This window comes from Microtus oregoni, unplaced genomic scaffold (assembly GCF_018167655.1).
Source record: "Microtus oregoni isolate MIOR12 unplaced genomic scaffold, Mior012 000028F_ref0000031, whole genome shotgun sequence".
Taxonomy (NCBI): Eukaryota; Metazoa; Chordata; class Mammalia; order Rodentia; family Cricetidae; genus Microtus; species Microtus oregoni.
This window is the reverse complement of record NW_024543087.1, coordinates 5293918-5311737: the sequence shown is the minus strand read 5'-3', so window position 1 is coordinate 5311737 and position 17820 is coordinate 5293918. Positions and strand designations below refer to the sequence as shown.

Below are 17820 nucleotides of genomic sequence, written 5' to 3'. Positions count from 1 at the left end.
ATAGAGTTTGAAGTCAGGGATGGTAATGCCTCCAGACAAACCTTTATTGTATAAGATTGTTTTGGCTATCCTGGGTTTTTTGTTTTTCCATATAAAGTTGATTATTGTCTTCTCCAGATCTGTGAAGAATTTTGATGGGATTTTGATGGGGATTGCATTGAATCTATAGATTGCTTTTGGTAGAATTGCCATTTTTACTATGTTGGTCCTCCCAATCCAAGAGCAAGGGAGGTCTTTCCATTTTCTGGTGTCTTCTTCAATTTCTTTCTTCAAAGACTTATAGTTCTTGTCAAGTAGATCTTTCACTTCCTTGGTCAGGGTTACCCCAAGGTATTTTATGCTATTTGTGGCTATCATGAAAGGTGATGCTTCTCTGATTTCCCTCTCTGCTTCCTTATCCTTGGTGTATAGGAAGGCAACTGATTTTTTGGAGTTGATCTTGTATCCTGCCACGTTACTAAAGCTGTTTATCAGCTGTAGGAGTTCTTTGGTAGAATTTTTGGGGTCGCTTATGTACACTATCATATCATCTGCAAATAACGAAAGCTTAACTTCTTCCTTTCCAATACGAATCCCCTTGATCTCCTTATGTTGTCTTATTGCTATTGCTAGAATTTCAAGCACTATATTGAAGAGGTATGGAGAGAGTGGACATCCTTGTCGTGTTCCTGATTTTAGTGGGATGGCTTTGAGTTTTTCTCCGTTTAATTTAATGTTAGCTGTTGGCTTGCTGTAAATAGCTTTTATTATATTTAGGTAGGACCCTTGTATCCCTATTCTCTCCAAGACCTTTATCATAAAGGGGTGTTGAATTTTGTCGAATGCTTTTTCAGCATCTAGTGAAATGATCATATGGTTTTTTTCTTTCAGTTTATTTATATGGTGGATTACATTGATAGATTTGCGTATGTTGAACCAGCCCTGCATCTCTGGGATGAAGCCTACTTGATCATAATGGATAATTTTTCTTATGTGTTCTTGGATTCGGTTTGCCAGTATTTTATTGAAAATTTTTGCGTCGATGTTCATGAGTGAGATCGGTCTGTAATTCTCTTTCTTGGTTGGGTCATTTTGTGGTTTTGGTATCAGGGTAACTGTAGCTTCATAAAAGGAATTTGGCAATGACTCTTCTGATTCTATATTGTGAAATACATTAAGGAGTATAGGTATTAGTTCTTCTTGGAAGTTCTGGTAGAATTCTGCATTGAAACCATCTGGTCCTGGGCTTTTTTTCGAAGGGAGATTTTTGATAACCATTTCTAATTCTTCGCGAGAAACCGGTCTATTTAGATCATTCACCTGGTCTTGGTTTAGCTTTGGTATATGATACTTATTTAAAAAAATGTCCATTTCTTTTGTATTTTCCAGTTTTGTGGCATACAGGCTTTTGTAGTAAGATCTAATGATTCTCTGAATTTCCTCTGTGTCTGTGGTTATGTCCCCCTTTTCATTTCTGATCTTATTTATTTGCGTGTTCTCTCTCTGTCGTTTAATTAGTTTGGATAGGGGTTTGTCGATCTTGTTGATTTTCTCCAAGAACCAGCTTTTTGTTTCATTGATTCTTTGGACTGTTTTCTGGGTTTCTATTTTGTTGATTTCAGCCCTCAGTTTTATTATTTCCAGTCTTCTACTTCTCCTGGGCGCGTCTGCTTCTTTTTTTTCTAGAGCTTTCAGGTGTGTTTTTAAGTCCCCAATGTATGCATTCTCCGTTTTCTTTAAGTGGGCACTTAGTGCTATGAACTTTCCTCTTAGCACTGCTTTCATTGTGTCCCATAGGTTTGAGTATGTTGTCCCTTTATTTTCATTAAATTCAAGGAAGACTTTAATTTCTTTCTTGATTTCTTCCTTGACCCAGGTGTGGTTCAGTAGTTGACTGTTCATATCAAACCATTTAGTGACAATGAAAACTACGAATCCCAGAAGGACCCATAGATGTGGGGTGATAGACACCTCTTGTAAAATTTCCCACATGGTACAATTAAAAAAACTGTTAAATTCTTGAATACTAATGTGTTCAGACATTTTATTTATAAAAGAAAAATATTTTACCTGCCACGATCAGTTCCTGCCAGTAGTGGTCTCTGTGTTTTTGGAGCCTGTCCTAGAACTAGCTCTTGTAGACCAGGCTGGCCTCGAACTCACAAAGATCTGCCTGTCTCTGCCTCCCAATTGCTGGGATTAAAGGCGTGCGCCACCATTGCCCGGCCAAGTCACTTTGTATCAGACCAAATCTGCCACTGTGGCGGCTTTTGTTGCAAAACCACAGGTACTTGAGCTTCTGCTAATTCAGGCAGTGGGGTTCCGCTGCAAACTTAGCCAAGGCAGGCAGAATGGGCCTGTGTGGCCGAGTGTGTCTTGGACTCGGCACTGGGGCCCGAGTCATGAACTAAAAAACAGCACCCGGGAGGGTGCTGTGTTAGCTAGTGGGCTACCCGCTTGAGTCGTGGGCAAAACAGCCCACGTTGGACGCCAAAATGTAACGGCGTAAACGAATGCAGACAGATTGTAAATATAAATATATTTATATATATATAAATATATATATATAAAGATATATATATATCTTTAATGTAGAAATAGACTTACAGAACCACTGTTCCCACGGAGACCAGGAAAGCAGAAGCAGTGGCTGGGAGCTCGCCAAATTTATAGGCAAACATTACCCGGAGGCGAACACGCCCCCTAAGGGGCGGGACTTATCCCTACATCCCTGGGCTGTTTCCAGGGTAGCTGGTTCTGTTTTCTGGCCTCCCTGGGCTGTTTCCAGGGTAGCTGGTGCTGTCTTCTGGCCTCCCTGGGCTGTTTCCAGGGTAGCTGATGATGTCTTCTGGCCTCCCTGGGCTGTTTCCAGGGTAGCTGGTGCTGTCTTCTGGCCTCCCTGAGCTGTTTCCAGGGTAGCTGGTGCTGTCTTCTGGCCTCCCTGGGCTGTTTCCAGGGTAGCTGGTGCTGTCTTCTGGCCTCCTTGGCCATTTCCTAGCAAGAGGAAACATAAGAATGGAAAACCGGAAACACTCACGCTCAGGGCCAAGAGAGTGGGCCCAATGTTAAATGTGCTAAGACTGTTGTATTCTGGTGGGAACACTGGAGGTTTGGGGGGCATCAAAGCCCCTCCCCTTTCTCCCTCTTCCCTTCCCTCCCTTCTCTTTCACTTCTGCGGTGCAAGTTTCCGCGTGTTCATAGAAAAGTTTTACCACCCCCAACAAACTCATTTTCTGTCTTCAATAATCACCAACTCAATGCAAGCACTAATTAGTCCATATCCATCTCTTCCTCCCTTCCTTTCTCATTGGTTTTTTGAGATACTGTCATGTAACCAGGTCTAGCCTTGAGCTCACTGTATAGCCTAGGCTGGCCTTGGATTCACTGTGCAGCTGAGGAGAGCTTTAACTTGTGATCCTCCTGCCTCGACCTCTCAAGTACTGGGATAACAGGTGAATACCACCAGGGCTGGATAGAGACTATTTTGTTTTTTTTAAAAATATTGTTTCTTAATTATTTTATTTTTTACCTTGTTTGGGTGTGTGTCTTTCTCTCTGTGTCTCTGTCTGTGTGTCTGTGCCTGTACATATGTGTGTGTATATCTGTGTGTTTCTGTGTGTGTGTGTGTGTCTGTGTCTGTATATGTGTGTCTGTGTGTATCTATGTGTCTGTTTCTGTGTGTTTCTCTGTGTATGTCTCTGTGTGTCTCTCTGTGTGTGTGTCTGTGTCTGTCTGTGCTTCTGTGTGTGTCTCTATGTATCTATGCCTGTGTGTATGTGTATTTGTGTGTGTCTGTGTGTGTATCTCTCTGTCTGAGTCTCTGTGTATATCTCTGTGTGTGTCTCTCTGTGTGTGTCTATGTGTATGTGTGTGTCTGTCTCTGTGTGTATCTCTCTGTGTCTGTCTGTGTATGTGTCTCTGTGTGTCTATCTGTGTCTGTGCGTGTGTGTATGAGTGTGTGCACAGGTCACTAGAGGATATCAGGTGTCCTCCATCACTCTCCACCTAACCCTTGGAGGCCGCACTGTCACCTGTGAACAGTACTTCTCTGAGGATTGGAGGGCACCTTCCTCATGGCAAAGGACATTGAACATCATTTGGTGCTCACTGGTCATTTGTGAATTCTCTTTACAGAAGTATCTATCCATTTTCAGAACTAGGGTACACTCATGAGACCCCACCTCTCCATAAAGATTTATAGTGTCTTCAGTGGTATAACCAGTTGTGTTCTGAATGACGATCTTGTATTTTGCTGCTGCTTTGCCAAACTCAATTTTTAGGAGTTGTGTGTGTTTTGGGTTTCTTGAGGCGGGGTCTCCCTGTGTAGCCCTGGTTTGCCTGAAACTCTGTCTGTAGACTAGGCTGCCCTGGAACCCACAGTGACCCTCCTTGGTTCTGGAATTATAAATGTGCTACCCTTAGCTCGGTTTTTTTGTTTGTATGGTTGATTTTGGTTTTTGTTGTTGTTTTGTTTTGGCTTTTGCTGTTTGTTATTTTGTTATTATTACATTAGTGGATTCCTTGGGGCTTTCCCCATCCTCACACCATTTGTACATGGGGACAGTTTTATTTTCCTCTTCTGATCAGTGTGCCACGTGACTTCCTGTGTTCCAGCTACCTTCCTGTGTATGCTGAGGTGCAGCAGCCTTATGTGTACCTGCAGAACAGCCACATGGAATTCAGCAACCTCTACCTGGGTGTGCCCATAAAGTCAACCGTCATGCTTGTCAATGGCACCCTCCTGCCCACCAGGTTCCACTGGGGCAAGGTAATCTGCAGCTCTCAGATGTGTGGCCTCATCCCCTGAGTGGCCATCCTCCAGAATCCCCCCAAAGCCCGCGGCTCCATCCACAGTTCGCAGCAAAGCGTGGCTCCTCCAGTTCACCTTGTCTGACTTTTCATGGCTCCATCTTTAGGAAATTCTAGTTCCCTGCCCAAGAAGGAGTTCCTGGTGAACACAGCTGAGGCCTCCCACCCAGCACAGCTCATAACTCGTCTGCACACCTGTTCAGAACCTACTCATAGCAATGCCCCTGTGGTTGACAGTGGAGCTTGCTCTGAGCGCCATGAGAGAAGCCTCAAGGCAGCTGCCTTCTGCTGTCCACCATAGTGGGTTGCCCAGTTAGTCCAGGAGAAGAGGAGGCTCTGTGGTTTATGCCTGAGGTTCACAGCCCTTTAGGCTTGCTGTGTTAACACTCTGTAAACCCTGAGCCACCTGGTAGCCTCACAAGACAACAACTCCATCCTGTGTCTTCCAGCTCCTGGGAGCTCAAGCAGCCTTGTGCACAGTAACGATCTCTCCCAAACGTGGCCTACTGGGCCCCAGTGAAGAACGCCAGCTCTCCTTGGAGTTTACAGCCCACACACAGGTGAGTAGAGCAGTTTGGGAGCCCCTTGTGGCTGGGAAGGTACCCTGTCCAACCACTGATACCGATGCTTCCAGGGAGGGCTAACGGACCCCACTCCTGCTCCTCATGAGTGGGCAAGAGATTTAAAGTATTTGCATTTAGGGTGCTTGCTCCTTCACTCTGGACCTAGTCTTTGAGGCTGCAAGGCCAGAGAACCTAGAGTAGGCTCAGATGTGGTCTGAGACCCACTGACCACAGTGTCACTGGCCCTGCCCTTCTCTAGGCAAGTCTCTGTGGCCTCGGGAAGCCCAGTTTTCCAGTGTGCCCAGGGCAAAGTCATTGCTCAAGGCAGACACTGTTCTGGGTGCTTCGGGGAGAGGCTAACAGGTGGCTGGTATTCTCTCAGGAGAGGAGAGGCTCCTCCCGCTCCCTGGAGGATCCCAGAAGGATACCCTCACAGCGGAACTTGCTCAGTGTTTGGGTGTTGCTGGCCAACTGTTTATGGCTCTTCTGGAAAGAGAAATATCCTCAACCTTTAAACAGGGTTTCTTTTCTTCTTTCATTTTCTTTTTTTCTTTTTTAAAATTTATTTATTTCTATTTGATATGCATTGGTGTTTTGCCATGGGTATTGGGTCTCCTGGAACTGGAGTTACAGACAGTTGTGAGCAGCCATGCAGGTGCTGGGAATTGAACCCAGGTCCTCTGGAAGAACAGTTAGTGCTCTTAACCACTGAGCCATCTCTCTAGCCCTTTTGTTTTTCTTTTTAACATTTATTTATTTATTTACTGTGTGTGTGTGTGTGTGTGTGTGTGTGTGTGTGCGTGCGCGCAAGAATGTGTACACACAAGCCACTGCATGTGGAGGTCAGAAGCCAGCTTTCAGAGACTTACAGGGCCAGCTTCCTCACTCCTTGACGGCAGACTTGGAGTCAGCGAGCTTTCTTACACAACCAAGCTTGGCTGCCAGGGTGACGGGCAGATAGGCCCAGGCCTAGCCTGGCACAGCTTCCCATCCCCCATCAAAAAACAGGTGCCGCTCTCCAGAAGTCGCTTTGAGGAATCTCCTGTATCAGTTACTTTTCTCCCTGATGTAACAATAGCAACCTAAGGAAGGAAAGATGTATTTATTCCTAGTCGGAGGCTGCAGGGCATCATGGTGGGAAAGCCAGGGCTACAAGAGTGTGAGGAGGGTGGTCACATTCTCAGACAGGAAGCAGGCAGAGAGGATCCTGGTGCCCAGCTCACTGCTCTATACTCAGTCTAGGGCTTTCACCCCAAGAAAGGGGTGCCCACATTTAGGACGCTGGGTCATCCCACCGCAACTACACCTGTTTCCTTCACAGGTATGACAAACATCTGTTTCTATGGTGATTTAAATCCCGTGAAGCTGACAGAAAGACTGAACATTATCCCTTCCTGTGGATATATATGAATATGTAGGCCCGACACATGTATCCGTGAACCTAGAGGGAGGGTCAGCCTCGAAGAGCCTTGTCTGGGCTGGCAGGATGGCTCACTGGAGGCACCTGAGGTCCTTCCTCAGAGAGAAGCAAGGCCTTCATGTTGTCACCCATGGGAGTGGGTAAACATCTGGGCTCATCGCTGAGGTTCATGCCCTGAAACTGACACTTCCTGGCAGGAAACGTTGACCGATTTGGCCCTCCCTTGTCATGTGTCTGGCATGGAGAAGCCCCTGGCCCTGGGCATCTCTGGGAAGCCTCTGGGACTGCGAGTGACCATCACTATCTCCTTAGAGAACTCCGATGGAAGGTGAGTCCAGGGTAGGGGAGGCCGCATGGAGGGCTGGCATTACATGATGGTCCTGCTCCCCCTCCTCCTGAGCAAATTGCCAGCGCTAAGAGGTTACCAAGTTGTCCCAGGCCCTCGCTATCTCTGCAGAACCCCCCCCCCCACTCCACCCTGTGTGGCGTTTCTGTGCACGCTGCGAGGCAGGCGGGAGGTGGCAGGGGATCCTCAGTGGGTTTTCCCATGTTAGTCCCAGAAGCTTGCAGCTATGCCATTTTTGACACCACGGGGGGCAATTCATGTTGTTCGATCACTCCTCTGGCATGGCGGATTGGCAAGAAGTTTGGGCCTCGGGTCTGGCACTCCATGAGGAGAGAGTCCGTATTAAGCTGGGTTTCAGGACTACTCCCCCGCCCCACCCAGGGTGGCTCTCTGAACTGAAACAAGAACGGCAGGTAACATAGTGCCCATGACATGGGGCAGTGCTGTCAGCAGCAGTACGCAGTGGCCAGCCCACCCAGAGAATCTCCGCTTGGACTTTGGCTCGACAGTGCCACTGAGGACCTGTGTGACACGCCAGCTCATCCTGACAAATTGCTCCCCAATACAGACCCCCTTTTCTCTCAAATTTGAGTACTTTGGAAGCTCCCAGGACAGTCTGAACAAAAAGACCAGCCTGTAAGTCTCAATTTCTTCCCGGGGTGTTTCCCAGGGTGCGTGGCCTCACAGGGGCCATGTTTCCGCTTGGGAGGCTAGAGGCTGATTGGTGTGGGAGGGCGAGTGTATGGTTCGAAGATGGCTGTAGGGAACTGCACAGAGGGGATAGCTCCTACAACCCACCCTGAAGACCCCAACTGACCCGTGGGAGAGACCCCTCCTCAGCCTGGCCTTGGAGGTCGAGGACTTCTGAGACCAGGTAGGGTAAAGGAGGGAGACACTACTGTAGACAGCGGAACCGGGTGCAGAGGTGTGGGGGAAGCACTCAGAAATGGATCGTGGGTCTGAGGTGACAGGCGCAAGGAGGAAAACCACTAGCTTTCTGCTCCAGCATGCCGGTGCAACCTGAGGTCAGGGAGCAGCTGGGGAGAGTGGAGCCTGTGGAAGAGGACGCCCCAGATCTGGGGACCCAGAGCTGGGTTTGCCTCTGGGATAGCAGATCTCTGGCTCAGAGGCCAGTCCGTGGACATCTGGGGAGGTGGGAGGTGGTTCCTGTGACTTTTGGGGTAGCCTGCAGCTAGAGTTGTGATGGATGGCAGAGATCCAGTGGGAACAGAGATTTTCAGGGACCTGATCAGCTTCCCTTGAGAGGAGCAGGCTGCCTTCCCCCGCTGGGCACCTGTCCAGATATTTCTGTGGCTCCAGTGTGGGAAGGACTAACTGCTCCCATACTATTTTCTGCCTCTGTGAAGCCCTGACATGCCCCCAGCCCTGCTAAAGATGGCGCACATCCAAGAGCACTTGGCCAAGAAAGAAAAGATGGGTAAGAGCCACCAACATGGGAAGTGTTGGGCCCAAGTAATGGCCAGAGTTGGGTTTTTCACAGCTTTCTGAGGATGTGATGTTACATTCTGATGCCAGCATCCGCCAAGAAGGGAAATGGGGACCAGTGACTCACTCCCTCTCAGTAAAGTCCCCAACATGGCTGAGCTGTGTACAGGACATGTGGCAGCTCATAGGGGAGGGCTTGGCCTCATAGGAGGTACCAGAGGCTGGCCCAGCAGGGCCAGTCTCGGCTGGCTTCCCAATGGAATAGAGGCCATGAGATGGCTCCACCAGGATCAAGCTTTGCTAACCCCTGAGGATTTAGCCCTCACTCTCAACCCAGGGTATGACCCTCGTGTTCTGTTCTCCGCAGACTTTATGGCGAGCATGTTATCCCACAGGAAAGGAGCTGCCTTCTTCCCCCACATTTCCCAGGGCATGCTGGGAGCCTACCAGCAGCTGAGTATTGACATCACGGGCTGTGCCAACATGTGGGGCGAGTACTGGGATGATCTCCTTTGTATGGTAAGGACATGCATGTAGGCATGGTAAGGACGTGCATGTAGGCATGGTAAGGGCATGCACATAGGCATGGTAAGGATGTGCATGTAGGCATGGTAAGGATGTGCAAGCAGGCATGGTAAGGGCGTGTATGTAGGCATGGTAAGGACGTGCATATAGGCTTGGTAAGGATGTGCATGTAGGCATGGTAAGGACATGCATGTAGGCATGGTAGGGACGTGCAGGCAGGCTTGGTAAGGACGTGAGTATAAGCACACAGCTCCTAGTCTCCTCTCCACCAGCTGTGCCCTCAGCCTTTCCAAGTGCAGCTGCTGCCACATGCTGCTCGCTCACACTGCCACAGTTTCTGGGGCAAGGCTGACATGCTTCTAGCAGAGAATCCTTTTGTGTAGCAGAACCTTCTGCATCTCTGTGATGTACATGGCTGGAGCCACCATGAGGAGGACAGGAAACGGTAGGCTGGAAAGAACAGTAATGAGTAAAGAGGAGACAGTAACAGCTTCCCAGCAGTCCAGCCTTACCCAGATCTCTGCATTTTGTCATTTGCTAAGCCCCCTATACATACATGCACACACGCATACATGCATACATATTTACACACACATACATACACATACATACACATACACACATGCACACATGCACACATATATACATACGCACATGCACACACATACATACATGCATATATGCACACACATATATATGCACGTACACACATGCACATATACACATGCACACACATACATATACACACATATATATGCACATAAACACATGCACATATACACATGCACACACATACATATACACACATATATATGCACATACACACATACATATATACACATACACACACATACATACATACATACACATATACACATGCACACACATACATATATACACATACACACATGCACACACATACATACATACACATATACACATGCACACACATACATATATACACATACACACATGCATGCACATACATATATACATACACACGCATACATATATACACATATACACACATGCACACACATACACACATACATATATACACATACACATATACATACACACATAAGTACCACACACATGCACACATCACACATATACACAAGAACACACGTACATACATATAAAACAATACACATGCACATTCACACAAACACAACACATACACCCGCATAACACACACACACACACACACGACACTCACACAATCTTTAACAAACTAAAAGATATTTGAACAAATAAATTTGAGCAAAGGGGCCACAAGAGGCCTGAGGCGCTGCGGCTGGATCATCAGTAGAGGGTAGCAGGCTTATGAGGGAAGGAAGGGCAGACAGAAGCCAGGGCAAAACAGCTAAGGATAAGGGTGAAGCAGCCGGGGCTAGGGGTGTCTGGGTTAGGAACTGGACAGTGGGTGAGGCTGGATTCAATGGGAATCAACTGGGAATCCTGGACTGGTTGGGCACGTGGAAACTTTGCCTGGATGAAACGCAGTGGCCCTCACTGACAAAAAGCTGGTGTGCTTGCAGGTGGGGGACCTGCCAGTAACTGTCATCCCGGTGTATATGGCCGTGGTGGGCTGCCCCATCAGCTCCCTGAGGAATACATGCTACAGTGTGGCCCCATTCCAGAAGGAACCCATCATCAGGTGCCCAGCTTCAGCCCTGGTCTCTGGCTCTTGGCTACCCCTCTGACTGTCGGTCTGGGTTGTCTGCGCTGGTTCCTGGTTCTCCGTCTGGCTCAGGGCTACCTGAGCCACCCAAAGGAGGCTCTAGGGCAGGGCTGTCCTGGGGAAGTGACATTGGTGTGTCCCTGAGGGCTTTGGGGTGGGTGAGTGGACAGAGAGCAGTCTGAGGAAGTGGCAGACCCTGACAAGCCCAGGCAGAATGTGGGGGATGTGTCAGTTCACCCAGTACTCTGCAGCCCCGGGTCTTGATGTTACTGAGGCAGGGGCAGACAGCTGATACCTCTCTGGCCCGAGGCCCACCCGGGCCTCCTGCCCCACAAGGCTGTGCAGTCTACATGAAGGGTGCTAGCTCAGGCTGCTCTCTCCCTCCAGATTTGGGACCCAGATCTCTGGAGGAGACAAAGTCACCAGAACCCTCCGTCTTTATAACTCCAGCCCCTGCGGTGAGTTGCTTGTGATGGTCAGGTATCTGGGAGGGAGAGGAACTGACAGCCGCAAACGGCACCCGGGAATCCGAGTGACCTGTGGCCCTTGAGACAGACCCAGAGGTCTAAAGTAGAGAGGTGACCGTGCCAGTCCAGGCTTACAAAAGAGGAACATCCATCCTTGAGAATGGGACTCATCCTTGCTTAACTTTGCATCACCAGGGTCACTGTGCCCAGGGACAGACACTTCCGGGGACCCTTTTCTCAGCCCTTTAGCCCGCAGTATCTGAGCTACATGACAGGTGCTATGTAAGGAAATGGGGATCCTGAGAGAACAGGAAAGGGGGTTTGAGCCCCAGAGGCTTCCAGTGTGACTGGGTTCTGGATACCTTCAAGGAGTCTCTGAACTTCCTTGTGAGGGGCACTTGGGCTGCGTCTGAGTAAAGCCAGAGAGGTGAGGGTATCCATGGTGTTTAAGGGAGAATCGTGGACAACTTGGAAGTCAGACGTTTAGCCCTCTCCAGGCACAGCCATGGGTGAGAAGCAGGACTCTGTGACCCTGCTCCTTGTGGGATCCCACTATCCTGAGAGGCGTACCGCAGTCACTCTCAGGAGTCCCCTCATCTTGTATGAGCATTGTTGGCCTGGGTCACATTGTCACACTAGCATCCCTGACTTCCTATCACTTTATTGTGACTTGTTTCTGTTTTTAAGTTTTAAAATTAATTAATTTATTTGTGTATTGTGAAGGGTCACATGTGACAGGAAGCATGTGGGGGGCAGAGGGCAACATTTAGGAGTCTTTCCTCTCCTGTTACACGTGGTTTTGGTAAACAACGAGAGGCCAAGCTTTCGACGGTCCTGAGATGACCTTGTCTATGGGATTTGTTGTTGTTGTTGGTTCTGCGGTTGTAGGAGTCAGCTGGATGTCACTCATGCTAGACCAGTGCTCTGCCCACGGCCATCTCCCCCAGCATTCTCTCTCCATTTGTTTAGAGACAAGTTCTCACTAAGTTGACTAGGCTGCCCTTGAACTCACTCAGGAAAGACCTGGTCTTGGGGTCTTCCTGCCTCATCTTCCTAAGTAGCTGGGCTTACAGGCCTGTGTCACAAGCCCAGCTATTCCCTGAGCCTTCTCTTTGTCTTCCATTCTCCCCATGGTTTCCTTTTCTTCCTCATCACTCAAGATCTCTACATATTGTTCTGGTCCTCTGGATGCAGGAGGTGACCTTGATAAAAAGCAGACAACAGGTAGAGACAGGAGATCCACCCAGGGCTGGATCCTGTGGCATTCCCTATCGCCACGACCAGTGACAAGATCCAGAAAGTCCACGCTAATTCCTGTGGCATTCCCCATCGCCATGGCCAGCCATACTAGATCCAGAAAGTCCATGTTAACTGACACATGAGGAGGTGACTGAATCACTGGCCCTGGTACCCTGCTGTGGAGAGGAGCTGTAGCCCAGCTGAGGAGGTGGTGTGGCAGAGAGAAGCGTTTGCATGGTGGGAGAGTCTGAACTAGCTTAAGTGCGGTTAGGAACAGCCAGGTAGGGTGCACGGACAGGCAGAGGACAGAGGGGCTCCGTGCTTGGCGGGTCACTGCTGGGTGGGAGCAGATTTGCAGGCAGGTACGAGTCGGGGCTGTACTTCTGGCAGACAAAGTGAAGCCACCGGTGGGCGTGGTGGCTCACATAGGAGGCATCAGAGGAGAGCAGGTGCATGGGAAAGAGGGCAGTGTGGCAGCCCAGGTGGGGGAGCAATGGGGGTGCACTCTCTTCAGCTTGGAGGACTTACCCAGTGCTATTGAGGGATGATGCAGTTGCTTTATCCAGAGTTGGGCTTTGCCTTGTGGGTAGAAGGATGAGGTACCAAGGGAGGTAGAGAGTTGCTAGGAAGATGGCCACGAAGGTTAGCTTGATTTGGGGACTTGGGGAGGAAGTGAAAACAGACCAGGGTCGATGGATGGGTGTGGAATGGAGGGTGTATGACTTGGAGGGTCAACCATCAGACAGAAACAAAGGGACAGGAAACTGCAGGAAGTCAGGAGATCCTAGGTTCAGGGACTTGGATATGAAGACTGGTCTTGTGACCAACCATGAGGACATCAGGTAACTGAGCCAGGTGCCAAGAAGCCTGCAGAGAACCGCTTATGTTCCTGTATGCGTCTGTCGCACGCGCGTGTTGATGTGTATGGGTGCACATGTGTTCAGGTGTGCTCACATGAGTGTGTGCCCACGTGCGGAGAAGCCAGAAGGCAGCCTTGGGTGCTTCCTTGGCTCTTCAGGTGCCACCCACCTTGCTGCTTGAAACAGGGTCTGTCACTGTCCCAGGACTCACCAGGATGCCCAGACTGGCTCAGCATTCCCAGGGCTGCCTCTGTCTCCTCAGAGCTGGGGTTACAAGTGTGTGCTACCACACCAGGCTTTTCAAGTGATCTGGTCCAGACTCAAGTCCTCATGTGTCCACAGTGTGTCTAGATGGCGTTCAGCTGCTTTGATAAAATGCATGGAAAGAAAAATCCACTTGGGAAGGAACGGGTTTATTTCACACAACAGTTCACAGTCCATTACCAAGCAAAGGCAGGGCAGAAACTCAAGGCAGGAACCTGGAGGCAGAGACTGTGGAGGGGCACTGTGTACAGGCTTCCTCCTCTTGGCTTATTCAACCTGTGTTCTTATACAACTCAGGACTGCTTGCCCAGTGACGACCTTGCACATAGCGGACTGGGCCCTCCCACATCAATCATTAATCAAGAAAATGTTCCATAGACATGCCCATAGGCCAAACTGATGGGGGCTGTTTCTCAACTGGGGTCCCCTCTTCCCAGGCACCTCTAGTTTGGGACGTTGACAAAAACAAACCAGCGCACACAGCAAGCACTTGAGCAACTGAATCCGCTACCCATCCCCAAGAACTACTTTCTAGAACTACGGCATTATAAAAATAGCAAGGGCCCCCTCCACCATGAGAACGGGAGTCTAGGGAGGTGGAGGCCAGGGGAAGACCACCCACTCTCCTTTGTCCTCCTTGCTTCCCCCAGACATCCGCCTGGACTGGGAGACCTACATCCCAGAGAAAAAGGAGGACCAGCTGCTGGAGCTGCTTGTGTTTTATGGGCCACTCTTCCCACTGCGGGACCAAGCCGGGAACGAGCTCGTGTGCCCTGAGACCTCTGAAGGCAGCTCACCAGAGTCCCCATGTCCCTCCAATGCGTCAGTGTCTAGCCATGCAGTCCCCTCATCGGTGAGCAGGGGTACAGGGCGTGTGAGACGTGGCCCAGGTCAGCTGAGCCCACATGAACCTCCGCGTCTCATCGGTAGCAGGGTAACTGCAGTGGCGGTGCCAAGGCCCAAGAGCAGATCATCTCAGTCATCCTGCAGGGGCACGAGGGGGTGCCCTCTGGCAACATGTACCATATCAGCCCCAAGCAGGTGGTGAGTAGGCTGGGGTGGGCGCTCTCTGATGGAGCTGCCCCGGCAGGCCCGCTGGTGAACACGGGACAGCGCTGAGGCTACTGTGTTTCTACCAGGTCATCCCGGCGGGCGGCCACCGCACCCTCTACATCTCCTTCACACCCATGGTGCTCGGCCTTGACATTCTACACAAGGTGGAGTGTGCCGGCTACGCCCTGGGCTTCATGAGTTTGGATAAGGAGGTGAGCCTTCCCACCCGGGGTGAGGGTGCCATGGCCAGCTCCTCTCCCCCTGGGAGTCACACTGCCTGCTCAGCCCCCCCCCCCCCCCCGGGGACCACCAGTGACCTCTGACGGATTGGGCTCTGCAGTCCGAGAGAGAGATTCCAGGCCGAATGCGCCGCCTTCAGGACTTCGCCGTGGGCCCCCTGAGACTGGAGCTGAATGGCTACGTGAGGCGGGCACAGTGAGTCCAGTGGATCTCCCTCCCTGCCCCTATCTCCTGGAGAGAGGAACCTCACTTCAGAGTCAAAGGACAGGGCCAGGGACGGGATGCTGCGGGACCCAGATCCTAGCTGCTTGAGCGGTGCCTGTCGCTCTGCAGGCTGGACACCGAGCTGGACAGCAGTGGCTACTTGGACTTCCGGTGCCAGGCCAGCGACCTCATCCCGAAAGATCCCTGCTGTGGGGTGAGTGTGATGTCACCCTGCACCAGCCAAAGGACTTGGACCTCCCATGTGCCTGGGGGTCCTTCAAGTCATGAGTCCTTTTCCCAGAGTCCCAGCCTGAGGACTGGGAAGGGATGCACCATGCCCACCCCCTCCTCCCGTGGCCCCAGGTGCTGAGTGACCGGCTTATCACCCGCCATCTGAAACTGATCAACACTACGGAAATCCTGCACTACTTCCGGGTCCTAGTCTCAAGGCCCTTCTTCATTTCTCAAGGTGGGGCCAGTCACCAGCAGCAGTGTGAAGAGGAGATGGCCTCCTCGGGCCCGCAGCTGGCCCTCCGCCCACAGGAGAACATGCTGGTCAGTGCAGGGGCTCACCATCTCTACCCCCACTCCACAGGCAACACACACCCATGTCCTGCTCACATCTGAGCACCAGGTACAAATGGACAGTCCTAGGTGCATGCCCCAGACATGTCCCTTTCGACACACCGAGTCCCTCTGCACAGGTTACACACAGATGAACCTACTGCACATAGCCACATACATCCCAGAAACTTGTCCAGACCCGCCAGTGTGTGTCCCTATGGACCACTGCCGACAGCCAGGTGGAGGCCAGTGCACACTGGTGAGCGTCCCTGCTTCACACCACGCTCCCTCCCTTCTCATGTGCCAGGTGCTGCACACACAACAGACATGTACAGGGCATGGAAACCACATGCTCCACGCGGGGGCACTGCTGAGCCATGTGCTGGGCAGCGGGGCCACTCTGGGCTCCACAAGCCCCATAAACTGGGGGTCGGACAGGACCTGGCTGGACGGGCAGGCCACCTGCCTTCAGCAACCTGGGGTGACACCGTGTCCACACCCGCTCAGGTGGATGTGTCCTTCTCCCTCTCCCTGGAGCTGCTGTCCTACCAGAAGCTCCCAGCTGACCAGATGCTGCCCGGAGTGGACATTCAGCAGAGCGAGGACGGAGAGAAACAGATGGTGTTCACAGGGAATCTGCTCCTGGGCTTCACCAACCAGACCTTCCAGGCACATGCTGGGCGTCCACTCCTGCCAATTCCACCCCCCGGGGAGGAATATGACACCCTGTCCCATGGGTGACGGGCTGGAGGGGAAAATCCAGGGTGCTCCCTGGAGGAGGTGGCCAGTGAAGCCTGGAAATGACACAGAGAGACCTAGGGTAGGGATGATTGGTGGGACAGTGAGCACCGAGGAAGCCGTGAGGGACACTGCCTGGCTCCCTACAGCTTAGAGTGCCACTGAGCGGGTCACACACAGGTCAGTATGGAGCCGAGGGAGTCAAGCTGGGGATGCAAGCAGAGAGCTAACGTGTAGACCTTGTGGGATGACAGAGGGACCAGGAGTAGAGGAGGGTAGTAGAGGCCTGCGGTCTGGAAACTGGCAGGAGCCGGGGGCCATAGTGAAGCTGACCACGCCAGTGCCTGAGTGATTCGTGAACTTCTGGGGGCCTTGGCTCGGGGTCTGATGAACCCCTTGGGAGGAGGGAAGGTGATGGGGGTCGGACGGCTGACTGACCATGGGAGGAAGGTTGGTAGAGAAGCCGAGGGTGTCCCCTGGCCCTGCCGGATTCCACCTGCCTGGCTTGGGTGGCAGTGCCAAACCCCTGGTTGCCCACCGTCCTCTACCCCAGCTCTGTTGAGAAGTGTCAGTACTCGGGGGAGGTGGGTTTCCCTGTGTCCCTCACTGAGACACGGGCTTGGGCTCCCAGGAGGTGCCCCTGCGGGCTCTCGTGGCTGTACCAGCACTGCAGCTGTCCACCAGCTGGGTAGACTTCGGGACCTGCTTCGTGAACCAGCCACACACCCGGGAGGTCTACCTCACGAACCTCAGCAACTGCCTGAGCTACTGGACAGTGATAATGGGTACGTTGTCACCCCCACATTCTGCTGCTCCTCGATGGGCCCGAGCAAGACCCCTAAGAAAGACAGTAGCGTCCTGTCCATGTCGACTGGCTTCCCAGGGCTGGTGGCACCGGACACTCACGGAGTCCACCAGTCCTCCAGTTTCCGGCTGCCCTGTCCTGGGTTGCCGGGAGGACCAGAGGTGACACCTGAGAGACTGGTCTGGTCTCGGGGACAACGTCTGGAGCAGCCTGTGCCCATGTATGGCCTCTTTTCTTCTCGGTGTAGGACAGGAGGAACCAGCCAGGGAGGATAATGCCTTTGGGGTCTCCCCAGGCAGTGGCCTGCTGGAGGCCCGACCCACCAATGCACCCCCAGTTTCCATCCCCCTTGAGGTCTTCTTTAATCCTAGGTAAGAGCTGCTTCCTGCCTCTGGGACACCGCCCATGGGGCCTGGGCACTGGCCAGCACTGCCTAACCTCCCTCCCCCCCCCCCCCCCGTTCCCCAGGAGCAGCCTGCTGTACGAATCCACGCTGGTGGTGGAAGGGGTGCTGAGTGAGAAGCCTTGCACCCTGCGGTTGCGGGGCCGAGGCTCTTACGATGAGAGATATGTGATACCCCACCAGTTCTGAGGCTCTGCTGTCTCCAGGGCTA

General features: G+C 51.6%; 1 protein-coding gene across 1 annotated transcript in view; it reads left to right on the top strand.

The window, feature by feature from the left end:
* Dlec1 (DLEC1 cilia and flagella associated protein) overlaps window positions 1-17798 on the top strand; it is a 52995-nt gene extending 35197 nt beyond the window's left edge. Inside the window, exons 20-37 of the mRNA XM_041677386.1 lie at window positions 4594-4747; window positions 5238-5348; window positions 6969-7099; window positions 7559-7753; window positions 8485-8555; window positions 8931-9082; window positions 10630-10748; window positions 11160-11230; window positions 14253-14472; window positions 14547-14646; window positions 14742-14867; window positions 14996-15090; window positions 15229-15313; window positions 15463-15654; window positions 16171-16332; window positions 17033-17186; window positions 17454-17577; window positions 17675-17798. Coding sequence (XP_041533320.1) covers window positions 4594-4747; window positions 5238-5348; window positions 6969-7099; window positions 7559-7753; window positions 8485-8555; window positions 8931-9082; window positions 10630-10748; window positions 11160-11230; window positions 14253-14472; window positions 14547-14646; window positions 14742-14867; window positions 14996-15090; window positions 15229-15313; window positions 15463-15654; window positions 16171-16332; window positions 17033-17186; window positions 17454-17577; window positions 17675-17798 — 2386 coding nt within the window. The remainder of the gene's footprint in view (window positions 1-4593; window positions 4748-5237; window positions 5349-6968; window positions 7100-7558; window positions 7754-8484; window positions 8556-8930; window positions 9083-10629; window positions 10749-11159; window positions 11231-14252; window positions 14473-14546; window positions 14647-14741; window positions 14868-14995; window positions 15091-15228; window positions 15314-15462; window positions 15655-16170; window positions 16333-17032; window positions 17187-17453; window positions 17578-17674) is intronic.
* The last annotated feature ends 22 nt before the right edge of the window (window positions 17799-17820 follow it).